The 13072-nt window shown below is 54.0% G+C and overlaps 1 protein-coding gene across 1 annotated transcript; it reads right to left on the bottom strand.

The window, feature by feature from the left end:
- Window positions 1-2115: 2115 nt before the first annotated feature.
- ZNF319 (zinc finger protein 319) lies at window positions 2116-11421 on the bottom strand. The gene is made up of 2 exons (XM_054079046.1): window positions 11109-11421; window positions 2116-9382 (listed from the first exon to the last, which is right to left on the bottom strand). The coding sequence occupies exon 2, from the start codon at window positions 9025-9027 to the stop codon at window positions 7366-7368; it is 1662 nt and encodes a 553-aa protein (XP_053935021.1). The 5' UTR covers window positions 9028-9382; window positions 11109-11421; the 3' UTR covers window positions 2116-7365.
- Between the last annotated feature and the right edge of the window lie 1651 nt (window positions 11422-13072).

Here is a 13072-nt window from a genome sequence, read left to right as displayed (position 1 = left end):
AGTGTTTGGCCAGAGCTCCCTGGAACAGCACCGGAGCCTCCTGGCCTGATTCCTCCTTCCCAAGACCCATGGATGTCCCCAGCGTGATGAGCAGCAAGTACCCCTCCTGCCTGGCCCCAGCCCAGCACCTCTGCAGCTTTGATTCACAGCGGTCTCCCAAATCACACCTTGCTACCCAACCACTGGGCCCAAGGAAGCCAATCCAAAGGCATCTCTGTATTTCTAAGATACTGTTCACTCCAAAGCGGAGTGATGACTGCTTACAGCTCAGCACTGGCCACTGATTTTAATGGCAGAAACATGAATCAAAGGTGTTTGCTGCACTTTCACAGGTCTTGTGGCTACCAAAGCCATTATCCAGCCTCAGCTCTCAGAGCTCCCCCTGCCCCGGCAGGAATTGGCAGCAGACACTCCACAGTGGCCAGAAGAGGGGCTCAAGGCTCCCATCCCAGGCAAGGCAGATCCAATCATCCCATTTTCCCACTCCTTTAGGAAAGGGGCTCAGCCCCTCAGCCCATGGCCGGCACAGCACCTGCTCACAGATCTTCAGTAATGTGATGGGATCAGTGTTGCCCACAGACATCCCTTCTTCTCCCCAGCTTCTCATGCTGCCTCCAGCCCTGGTGCATCTCCTCCAAGGACACTCTGAAGACACTCATCTCTGAGGCAAACCTGCCTACAAAGGTCTTCAACTTACTTATGCAAGTAAATGCCCAGGAGCAACCCCAGGAAGGAAGTGGAAGGTTCAGTTTCTCACCTGGGTGATGCTGCCACCACTCCTGGCACATTTGCTGAAGAACTACTTTCTGTCCACTTCTGCTGTCCTTCCATTTGCATCCCTAACTTTTACAATCGTGGGTAAGGCAGGAGGGATTGGCCATGAAGTTGTACCTGCACAGAAAACAGCTGCCAAGTAGGTAAGGTTTTCTGGAAAAGCAAACGGACCTTAAGGGGCTCTTTATAACATGATGAGAGGATGGTGCTCCCTCCAGCCGCTCCTGGTCCTCCCACAGCTGGATCCTGGCGCTCCAGAGCACGCACAGCTTTGCTGTGATTTATGGAAATCAAAGACTAGAAAGTAGCAGCCTATGTAAAGCACCAGTGGTGCCAATGCACTTTGCTTGCCTGCCCTGAGGATATGGATATATCCTCAAACCACAAAATTCAAACACAGGCACAACTTAGAACTATCAGCTGCAGTTTAACTTTTCATCTTCCCATGGAAATCATCCAGCCAAGAACAAGAACCTGGAGCAGCTGGGAAAGGTATCGCCCTTCTGCCACCAGGCATGATCCAGCTGCCACAGAGGGACTGATGACCCGGAATGAGCATCAACAAAGGTGAAAAGGGTCCTGCCCCTTCCAGGAGATGTAGACACTCCTCCTGAGCACCTCTCCGCTGTAATTTAAGGAGCTCTGAATGGAGCAGTCAGCCAAGGAGGGATAGTGAGACATGTCCCAGATGCAGGATCCTGGGGGAGTGCTGTCCCTACTCTTGCCTCAGTTTCCCATCCCATCCCCTTCCCAAACCTTCAGCCAGAAGCTTTTTTTTCCAGTGATCTGGAAACAGACACACATCTCACCTGGCCTGGGTGTGGGATGGAGCAAGCCAGGTCATCTGCAGGCAGCAGGCTCCTCTCTTGCTATCACAGGATGGAAGGGATGCAAAAAAAAAAAAAAAACCCTCTGGGAAAGCTGCATGAGGTTGGGGTCCTTGGAGCGCAACATGCATTGGCTTCTGCCTCCTAAACAATCTGGCAGGCAGAGAATCCTGCTTACTTCTGCCCTGAAGCCGCAGCAGCAAGCTGTGCTCCAGGGAGGGAGCAGTCCCTCTCTAGCAAGGGGCAAAGCCACATTGCAGACTCTGCCTGCTTTTGCTTTCAGCCCCCGAGAGCCTGCATCTCGACTTTTCATTACCAGGTAGATGAAGCACCATTTCTCCAGTAAAAAAGTTTGAGGCAAAGAAAAAAACACATGGAAAGAAATATCAAGTGGAGCCAGACAGAGTACAAAGACAGACAGGTGAGGCGATGCGCAGCACACAGCCTCTGCTCCAGAAATCTTACACATCTACAGAAATGTATAAATAACTATAAATTTATTAGTAAAGCAAAACAATTTGACACTCACACAGAAGAGCGGGATGTGTTAATACAATATATATACACACATACATGGAGTATCATCTTAGAAACACATGGAGAGCAGTGTTAAAGGCACTGCAAGCCACACAAACCTCATTATCCTCAGCCACAATTTCCCATGGCCCTGGAAACTCTGCCAGAGGTGTGAGTGCAGGCTAGGAGGAGTCCGAGAACTTCACCAGCCATGTCATTCCCTCGGATCCATAGCTCAGAGGCATTCAGAGACAAGACCATGGTCCAGCCCCCACTTGTGGTCCTGCTCTCCCCATTGAGCACCCCGAGCATTCTGCAAGAGCAGCATCTCCACATCCAGAATGGACAGTGGCTGCTGCTGGGAGATGCCACAGAGGGAGCCCAGCAGCTGGGGAGAAGACAGGTTCACCCAGGCCTGGAGGACACCCACCCTCTCCAGACCTCCCCAACCTGCCATTATTGCATCTCAGCATTTACACCTGCGTATGCAGGAACCTTCCCTCAGGTGAACTTGCCACCCAATAGAGGAAGAGTCAAACTCTGAAAAACAAGGATTTTTTTGCTTATTATTAATAGCCAGGCTCTGGCTGCAGCCTGGACTTGATGGTAAATACTCAAAGGAAGCGTAGAAAGTGCTCTCCTCCCTCCTAACAGTGCAAGGCCAGGCTTGAACATCCAGCGATGGCGCTAAACCACTGTCAGAGGACGATTTCCCCCTCTCCACTCCAGTGTGTGGGCCCCAAGACCAGAGCATGTATGTCCTCCCACCCAGGCCGCGGGGATGACATCTGCTCCCTGGAGAGCTGGCCAGGCCATCCGGGCATACCTGTGGTCCCAGGGGTGTCCGTGCCATGGTTAATTCAGCTCAGCCACCTGCCTGATGCACACAGCCGCTCCACAGGCATTCCAGGAGAACCAAGGGGTCCAACCCCACCGCAGTGCCATGACTTCTCCCCAGAAACGTCTGACAGCCCTTCACGGACTTAACCCTCAGCTGTGGAGAAGTGGCAAAGAGACTCACCAAGAAAATGGCCTCTCTCACCACAGTGGCCATTTCCTACAGCTCTGCTCTGGCTCCTGGTTCTGGCTCGGACTTGCTTGCCAGAGCCAGCTGTACCACAGGCACGACACAGCCAAGCCAACCTGTCTGGCTACAGGTATTGCCTGTGCTCAGCAAAGTGGACAACCCACAGGCAAAAGGACCAGAAGCACGCTAGATTCCAGCAAGATTCAGGTCCCAACCACCTGACCTCATCATCAGTGGCTCAGTATCACCTAGATCCAGCCTGGAAGAGGCATTCCATTGGCGTGAAGTAGAGAATTCGCAATCAAAATGGAAAAAGGACTGAAAACCAAACCATTACTTACAAATAAAGAATTGAACAGAGGGCAAAAAAAGCCTAGAAGGTCTTCCGAAACTATGAGCAAAAGAGCTGCAGAGGAGGAGGGGCTGACACACACATAAAGGCATCCTGCAGGTAAGCAGAAGTGAAATGCGAAAAAAGCCCAGAAAACAGATTGCTTTCTTCCTGGACCGAGGGAGCCAGAGGAACAGCAGCCTAGAGAACAGGATTTCTTCTGGACAACACCCACACCAACTTCACTCAGCCTAACCCTCCTTGCTGCCTCCCCAGCCACATCCTATGTTCAAGCAGCTGCCAGAGAGAACAACCCTTTGGGAGGCACCATCCCCAGCCAGTCTGGTAAATGAGTCTTGAAGACATGCACAAGGACTTGCCACAGAGCCAACACAACACAAGCTCCAGCACAGTGACCCTCTCGGGCACCATGGGGGAATGAGTGATGGGAGAGGCCAAGCAGAGGCAGCACCAAGAAGCCTGAAAGTCTCTTGAAGTTAACGTCAGAAGCGAAGTGCAGCACAGGTACAGAGTAAGAACACACTTTACTTCCAAGAGGCTTTGGCCACAACTGCTCTTTGGTTTGAGAAGGAAACACCAGGAGTTCGCAGAGTGCCCTTCACAGTGTGGTGCTCAGGGGACATCAAGGCCCCCAGGCCAAGCCCTGCCTCCTCACCCAGCACCACATTCCTGACACTCACCTGCCTCCTGCTATTTCCATCACCTCTCACCTCACAGTACAAAACATGACCCAAAGGCGCAGCAACAGAGATCGACCTGCTCCTCTAGGTTGCCTGTACGCAACAAAGCCACTTCCTAGACAATCTCCCTACAAAAACACACTCAAGACTCAGCCACCCAGCCGCCTGCTCCGCACAGGCCTTCCAGCCACCAGCACTGAGGTCTAGCGGCACAAGCCAAGATGAAGAGACCTATGGCCAGTCCTCCTTAATGATGGTCTAAGACTGTACCAAGATGTTTTTGAACCTGAAGGCACCTACTCGCAGGCATCGGCTGGCAACTTGGGCTTGTCCTCACTGAGGTCTGCACAGCTTCCCCTCTCAGTGCGCCCCAAGCACACTGCCTTGACGGTTGTCTCTCCACCCAGGGTATTGCCTGACTGTTTCTACATCCTAAGCAGAGCTGGAGCTTCTTGCTGGGACACTCAGGGCTTTCCCAGCTGCTTAGCATGAGGGAAATGGCCCCAAACAGTCCCTGTGCCCAGCTGGTACCAAGGGGACAGTATCTGGCAGCTCCGTGGCCAGTGTGTGGTGTGAAGCTGTGTTGGGACCCACCACCATCCTGTTCTGCACCAAGCACCCGAGGCTGTACAGCCCCTCAGGCCCCTGAGGAGGACAGAGAGCAGGGCACAGCCATCCAAGGGCCATGACAACCATTTGCCAACCCCCTTCCGTAGCCAGCAGCTGCCCCGGAAAGAAATACAGCCCAAAAAAGTCCCCCAGAGGCTCCAGCAGCCTCCATTTCATGCCCTCCTCTTAATAAAGATGAGCCCCTCTGCAAGCTCCTAGAAGCGGGCACTGATCCTGACTGCCTCTGCCGTGCTGCTGAACCCCTGGCGCTGTGGGACCTGCAGCAGCTGTGCTGGGCTACTTCAGAAAAGAGGAGCCTGTGGCCTAAGGCTAACCCAGCTGGCCAAAGTCCCCTGCTCACAGCCTGTGTAACCACCAAGCCCTTCTGTAAAGATAGGATTAGCCTTCCTTGGTCTTACTCCTCATTTTTACTCCTACAGTAAAGCATACACCGAACTTACTACACATTAAAAAGAAAAAAAAACCCCAGCTACCTAGAACCAAAGAGCTCTTTAAAATTCCAAGTTATCACATCCTTTTTTTTTAAAAAAAAATCCAATATGACATCAAGTTAAACTACAGAGTATTTTTTAATGAATATTAACAAACTGCTTTAAAAAAAGGCAAAAAGAAAAAAAAAAGGAAAAAGAAACACGGACAGAAACCTCAGTAGGAAGTTCTACATCTTTGAGGCAGCATGAAGTAAGATAACCATCAGTTCCTCCTCCTTGGGCAGCAGAGAGCAATGTCTGCTTTAACCTCCTTAAAGCTGTGCACCAAGAAGACTCAGCCCCAGGGTCAGACCTATCACTCAACTGTCCCAGCCCCCAAAAATTCACACAGTTCCCCCTCATCATGCTGGAAATGGAAATGAAAACCTTTCTCCACCTTTTTTGATGAGCAACCCTTATCAGCAAAGCAAGCACAGCCCAACCCTCTGCTAATTTGTCCGTATGTGCCATGTACAAAGTTTATTAAACTTGTCCTAACCACCCGTGCAGCACACGGGCGACTTACTGGCTGCTGTTCACTAATTAGAGCTCGTCACCATACTCCTACCTCATCCAAGGGCGAGCCAAGATCACAGAAGGGCTGAGGCTGGCAGGGACCTCTGGAGATCGAGTTGAACCCCCTGCTTGAGCAAGGAGAGCTACAGCAGGCTGTCCAGGACCGCGTCCAGTCAGGGCTTGAATATCCCCACAAATGGATATGTAACATTTTAATACCTCCACAGACAGATAGGGGAAGGCTGCTGGGCAACCTAGTTGAAGCACACCTTCAACCTCCAAGGCATCTAACTGGCAGGGAATGAGTCTCTCGGTCATGAGAAGCCAACAAAATCCTGCAGAGGAAAACACCTGAGGCTACATTGACCTTGCTAGGGGAAATTTATTTTTAAGTGATGTTTACAAGTACTGTGCAAAACCTGAAAAATACAGAAGAGGTAAAGAAAGAGTAAAGGGGTAAAACAGGACTCCCGCAAGAGGGGAAAAAAAATATACTCCTCCTTTAGCCACTGCTAACCTTCACCTCCCCTCAGAGCCGAGCCTGCAGGCCAGGAAGGGTTCTCCTGGGTTACCATTGGTGATGGTAACATCTCTGAAGCTGTAGGTCATTAGTAGTGTTTGCCTCACCCTTTAGTGTTCAGATTGCTGGGGTGGCCCTTTGCCTGACCCCCCAAAGGAATGCTAATGGCCCAAGCGGTGCAGAGGGAACAGACCTGGGAGCTGGTAAGCCTTGGCAGGAGAGCTAGGTCCCTCAGGAAGCAGCTCTTAAACACCAGGCTCTCACCTGGAGAAGGGCATGGAGGCTCTCCTCGCCACACACTCCGGTAGCGGCGCAGCACATGCTGCTGGCAGGGACTGGGGGTGGGCAGGCTCGCTCAGAACTCTTGCAGAGCGTGACAACTAGTGACTGCAAAAGCAGCAATGCCAAAAGTGCTTTTTGGAGCTGTGCAGCCCCATGGCTTTTCCCTTTCTATACTCCAGAAAGAGGGAGAGCAGGGAAGGTTGGGGCAGCCAATCAACACTAACGATCTGAAATGGTCCTCTCAACTGAGCTTGGACCAAGGAAGTTGGGAGACCCCAGCAGCGGAAACCTGCTACTTCCTGGCCAAGCAGCACAACCTGGGAGAACAGAGGGCTGGTTCTGCCTTGCTCCCAAGCCCTCTCCAGGAGGAGTTACCCAGCCGTCCCTGCTGATCCCAGCAGGCTGGGCAGGGGAAAGAGCCTACACACGAAGGGCTGGTGCCTGCAGTGGGCAGCTGAGCTCCCAGCACTGGAACCGCAGCTACAGCATGAGCTACAGTCCAGGGGATGCCAGGTAACTACAGGCATTGTTTCCGCTCCCCACCTCTCTCCTTTCCTCTCTACCCCTTTGAGCTTTTCACGTCGTCCATCACCCCTGCGATACAGGTGGCGTATCAATTGCAGAGGCCAGAGGAAAGTTTACCTGCCTGCCCACCGTACCTCCCTTTTCCCCCAAACTCCCTGGAGGCTGTCTACAACTGAGGAGAGGGAAGGGGAGGCCGAGGTTCAGGAGCATCACATGCAAGCTGAAAGCCACCATGGGGCGGGAGGCTCACGGCAAGCAGGCAGCCACCTGGTAGGCGCCCTCGGCCGTGTGCTGGACACTGTGCTCCTGCAACAGGCCCAAGTCCAGGAACCGCTCCCCGCACCACATGCACTTGTACTGCTGCTCCCGGGCATGCACGCTGTGGTGCTTGTTGAGGTGCTCGCGCTGCTTGAAGGCCTTCTCACAGGAGGGGCACTTGTAGGGCTTCTCGCCCGTGTGCACGCGCCGGTGGCGCTGCAGGTCCGAGGCGTACTTGAACCGCTTTTCACAGTCAGGGCACTTGAGGGGCTTCTCACGGGCCGGGTCACAGCGGTGCTGCACGAACTCGGAGGAGGAGAAGAAACGTCTCTCGCAAAGCGTGCACTTGAGCGGCTTCTCGGCGCAGTGGGCCAGCTGGTGCTTTTGCAGAGCGGACGCCCGCTTGTAGGACTTGTTGCACACCGCACACTTGAAGGGCCGCTCCGCGTTCTGCATGCATTTGTGCCGCAGCAGCTCTGAGGACTGGTTGAAGCCCTTCTGGCACACGTTGCACTTGAAGAGGTTTTCTATGCCGTGCACGTGCTGGTGGTAAACCAAGTGTGAGGGCTGCACGAAGCCCTTCTCGCACAGGTTGCACTTAAAGGGCTCCTCGGCCTTATGCGTGCGGCGATGGCGCATGAGCGCATACTGCTGCTTGAAGCTCATCTGGCAGAGGTCACACTTGAAGGGCCGCTCCTCGCTGTGCGTGCGCTCGTGCTGCCGCAGGTCCGAGGGACGCTTGAAGGCCTTCTGGCACTCACCGCAGCGGAAGGGCCGTTCCCCGCTGGGCGTGCAGGGGTGCTGCAGCAGCTCTGATGACTCCTTGAAGTGCAGCTCACAGACATTGCATTTAAAGAGATGCTCTCCTGAGTGCGCGTACATGTGGCGTACCAGGTGGGAGCGGTGCTTGAAGGTCTTCTCACACACTGTGCACTTGTAGGGCCGCTCTGAGCTGTGCGTCCGTTTGTGGTGCACTAGGTGGGATGACTGGCTGAAGCTCTTGTCGCATAGTGTGCACTTGTACGGTTTCTCACCCGTGTGGATGCGCTCATGCCGGGACAGCTCCGAGAGGTGCTTGAAGGTTTTCTGACATATGGAACAGCTGTAGGGCTTCTCTGAGGGGTCGAGAGGCTGTGAATGCTCTGCCTCGGGAGGCTTGTAGGTCTTCTCACAGATAGAGCACTTCATGGCATTGCCATTGTGGACATTGTGGTGCTGCGCCAGCGAGGTCAGGAGAGAGAAGCCCATCTTGCAGACACCGCACACAAAGGGCTTCTGCTCCACTTGGATGCACTGGTGTTCAAGGAGGTCCGTGGCCTGGTGGAAGATCTTCAGGCACTGGGTACACTGGAAAGAGCGGTCATGGCCTGGCAAGCACTGGTGCTCATGGGGGTTGGGGAGGTGAGCGAGGTCGTGGCCACACACACCGCATTTGTGAGACAGCTCTCCAGCCTGGATGGAAGCGTGCTGGTGGTGCTGCAGACTCGGGTCCGTCTGGAGCAGGATACCATAGACGGCACAGCCCAAGGGGTTGTCAGCAGTGCTGGGTGGGATGGAGTGCTCTGGGAGGGTGGCTGCCCCAGTGTGGTGTTGCTGCGGCGGCGGCGGCTGTTGCGGTTGCTGCTGTTGTTGCTGCCAGCTTTCTGACATGCTTGTGAAAAAAAACTGGGATTTTAGCAGTGACAACTTCAGCTTCTTCGCTGAAAGGGTTCAAGTAAAAACAAAAATCCAAAGTATCCAAGATTCTTATTCCCCGTAGCTTATCCCCTGAAGTGGAGGACAGAAAATCCAGCCGACAGTCAGGATCCTGGGAGGCAAAGGGGTGACTGAGACTCCACAGTCTTCTCCTTAGATCAGCACAAGTTCTTCGTGGTCTGGTTCGGTTTGGCTTTTTCTTTTTTGGATAAGAAAAGAAGTGCCTTGAAGACAAGAGGAGGCCCTTTGTGCCAGCTGTGACGTGTTCACATTTGGAAAGGGCAAGGGAAGCAACCCAGGGAGCAGCACTCTGCAAGGAAGAAGACAGCTCTATGTCACGTGTTAGAAGAAAGAGAGGCAACTCTCTAGTCAACCTCACCCCACAGCTCACTTTGAAAACTCTCCCATGTCCCCGCAAGGCAATCAGGAAGCCAGCTCAGGGGAAGGTTTGCCCTCAGCGTTACCCTGTCTGCAGGCAAACCACAGAACCCTCAGGTATTGTGCGCAGCACTCTTTGGAGATAAAAGAAGCATTAAAGTAACGGCTCAGCTGAACCTCCTACCAAACCACGGCCTAAAAGTATACAGAAGCCAAACAACCTACAGAGGTGCTGCCAGCTCTTACTACAGAGCATCACAGGGGTTCTGGGCACTGAAAAATTCCAGTCTTTCTAGAGGTGTCCACTATAACCTGGTATCAGCTTTGAGAAGACCAACAGCCACCAATGAGCAGCAGGCAGCACCTTTGCCAACACACCTCAAGAAAAAGGAAGGGTCCAGGCCTTGGAGAGAAGGAGCAGTGAGCAGTTGGGCCATAAGCCTCTAACCCCGCATAGCCATCTCTGCGCCAAACCACCCACCCTCGCTCAAAGAAAGTTAAACCTTGGCCTTCCAGGAAGGTATTGGTTGTATTTAAAACTAAGCCATAAGAAGCATCCAAGAAACCCACTTCCCAGCACTCCCACTTCCCCCAGTACTCATCTGAGACCAGACTGTGCTTCTGCTCATGGGGACACTGCTGGACTGCACTTCTGCCCATACGGACATGGCATTACTTTGTCCGCCAGCAGTAAAATGCCCAAAGGCCCCAGAGGCAGCCCTGCAGGTGCATGAATCCCCTTCTCCTGTGTAGCTCACCTTGGCTGTGACACAAAGGTGGGGTTTGCAGTTGGGATACCTGGCACCCGAGTGGATGGGACAAGGAACTCCAGCGCAGGCCACCTGCCCTGTCCCTGTGGACCCCTTCCCCATGGACCCCTTCAACACCATCAATGTCTTCCCCACAGACACCTTCCCCACGAACACCTTCCCCATGGACATTTCCCCATGGACACCTTCCCCATGGACATCTCCCCATGGACATCTCCCCATGGACACCTTCCCCACGGACACCTTCCCATGGACACTCTCCCCCACGGACACCTTCCCCATGGACATTTCCCCACGGACACCTTCCCATGGACACTCTCCCCCACGGACACCTTCCCCATGGACATTTCCCCATGGAAACCTTTCCATGGACACCTTTCCATGGACACCTTCCCCACGGACACCTTCCCATGGACACTCTCCCCCATGGACACCTTCCCCACAGACATCTGACAGACACTCTCCCCACGGACACTCTCCCCATATACAACTTCCCCACGAACACCTTCCCCACAGACACCCTATCCATAGACATCTCCCCATGGACACTTTCTCACATACAACTTCCCCACGGAAACCCTCCCCATGGACACCTTCCCATGATCACCTTCCCCATAGACACCTTCCTATGGACACATCCCCCACAGACACCTTCCCCATAGACACCCTCCCACCCCAGACACCTTCCCCAGACATCTCCCCATGGACACCTTCCCCACAGACATGTCCTCACAGACACTCCCCATATAAAACTTCCCCACGGAAACCCTCCCCATGGACACCTCCCTATCTCCCCTGTCTCCCGAGGGACCCTCCCCGCGGCGCGCTGCCCTTCGGGCCCGCCTCCCGCCCGGATAACGGGAGCAGGGACGGACCCGCGATACCGACCTCGGTCCCCGCGCGCCGCGGCGGCGCCGCCAGCCCTAGCGCATCCCGGGGGTGCCGGGGGGCGGCGGCCTCGCACGGGCAAGTCTTCTCAAAGTGCGGAGCCGGCCCGCCCGGGGCTCCCGCCGCGGCCGCCCCCCGGCCCGCCGCTGCCCATGGCGCCGCCCCGCGGCCTTCCCGCCCGCCCAGGCCCCACACAAAGGGCGGCGGCGGCCCCCGAGCGGCGGGAACGGGAGAGGAGGAGGAGGCGGGCAGGCCGGTCCCGGGCGAGGCCGCGGGAGGAGCGGCGCGGAGCGGCGGCAGCGGCGGAGGAGGCGGGGCGGGGCGCGCGGCTGCCCCCTGCCGGGCGGCCCCGGCAACGCAGCGGCAGCAGGACCGGCGGCGCGGGAGAAGGGGCGCAGCGAGGGGGAGCCGCGGGGCGGGAGGCTGCCCCTGTCGGCCAGAGTCGGTACTGCACCTCGCAGCACCGACAGCGCCCCCGCCAGCACGGCCGGCAAAGGACAGCTATTTTACTGTTGAAACAGTGCCGGAAGTGTTGGGTGAAATGTTTGAGGATGTGAAAGTGTTCTCTTGGGTTTGTACACTCAAATCTATACTAACCCTACATGGGAAGATTTTTGTAACAGAAGTACAGAGACGTAACAGATGTCAGAATTTACGATCTCAATACTAAGTAAAAATAATTGTAATGATGTACAGCGTCTCTGCAAAATAAAGCGTCATAAGATAAGAGAATGGTTTCGGTTGGAAGGGACCTCAAAGCCCATCAGGTTCCATGGATTGCAATTAGATGATCTTTAAGGTCCCTTCCAACCCAAACCATTCTATGGTTCTATGATTGGGAAATATTCCTTCGCCTAAAGGGTGTACATATGCTAGCACACTCCAGCAAATCTATCAAACTGCAAAATGTGTAAGTGTACAATTTTTGCCCTATTGGTGAGGACTTCAGACCTCACAAAGTGGCTGAATTCCTGAGTTGGGAAAAAAGTGTGTAGGTGGGAGGGGGTGGGCAGGGGGGCGGGAAGCAGGGCACCCTGGGGCTCTCTGCTCCCTTAGAGGCGCTGCCTGCGCCTCCCGTGCATCCCAGTTCCCTAAGGCTGGGCAGTGAGCAATCACTTCGTTTCAGATCTAGTAAAGACCTTCCTATAGATGGGAGATCCCACAGCCCCACCTGCTGCTGCGCGAAGCGAACTGTTTCTCAAACACAGCCTTTGGGTTTTCTCCTCAGTATTCCATCCACCAGAACAACTCGTTATTTCACAATGAGTGTATTAATATCTCTGAGAATACCAGTTCTCTGCTCACTGTATCTACTGGAATGAGTATATTCCTTTATGTAAACGCTCAAATCTGTTTCAGAGAGAGAATTAAAATTGCTTTGTGTGTGTGTGTTTGGCTCCTGTTGCTGTGTTTATGCAAACGATCAAATAATAAAAAACTTTCGAACAATGAGACAGAATAAAGCAGGCAGCGAAATCAAGTCGGGAATTCCTCTACCCTTTAAGAGAAACTGGAATAGTGATAAGAAGGGAGCGTCCTGCTGCTGAGGGATGGAGAATTGCCAAAGCAGCATGAAATCTGTGGAAACCAGGGGAAAGATAAGAGTATTAATGAATGAGATAGACAGCCAATTAATAAAAGTATGCTTCGCGGCCTGGGATGGGGCGGCACAGCTCCCTCCAGCACCTGAGCCACAGGCTTAGTTCATGCGGATTGCCTTCTTTCCTTAGGCACCCAAAAAGAAAGCTGCAAAACAAGCAAAAGAGAGTAAAGCTGCAGCAGTGCTGGATAGCTCGGCCCCCAAGGAGATGAGCAAGGAGGAGGTAAGAGATCCCCCGTCTCCCAGCCCACCTCTGGGCCGGTGGACATTGCTGCTTTCAGAACAACGCTTGGAAGCCCTGCTCGGCGCCTGTCTCCAGGGACAACAGCTGTTGGAGCGTGATGGTGTTCATTTACTGTCTGAT

This window comes from Cuculus canorus, chromosome 13, assembly GCF_017976375.1.
Source record: "Cuculus canorus isolate bCucCan1 chromosome 13, bCucCan1.pri, whole genome shotgun sequence".
In the NCBI taxonomy this organism is placed as follows: domain Eukaryota; kingdom Metazoa; phylum Chordata; class Aves; order Cuculiformes; family Cuculidae; genus Cuculus; species Cuculus canorus.
This window is presented reverse-complemented; position numbering and strand designations above follow the sequence as displayed.

What these genes read in the sequence shown, in the direction of transcription:
- ZNF319 (XM_054079046.1), bottom strand. Translation starts at nt 9,027, where the DNA reads ATGTCAGAAAGCTGGCAGCAACAACAGCAGCAACCGCAACAGCCGCCG.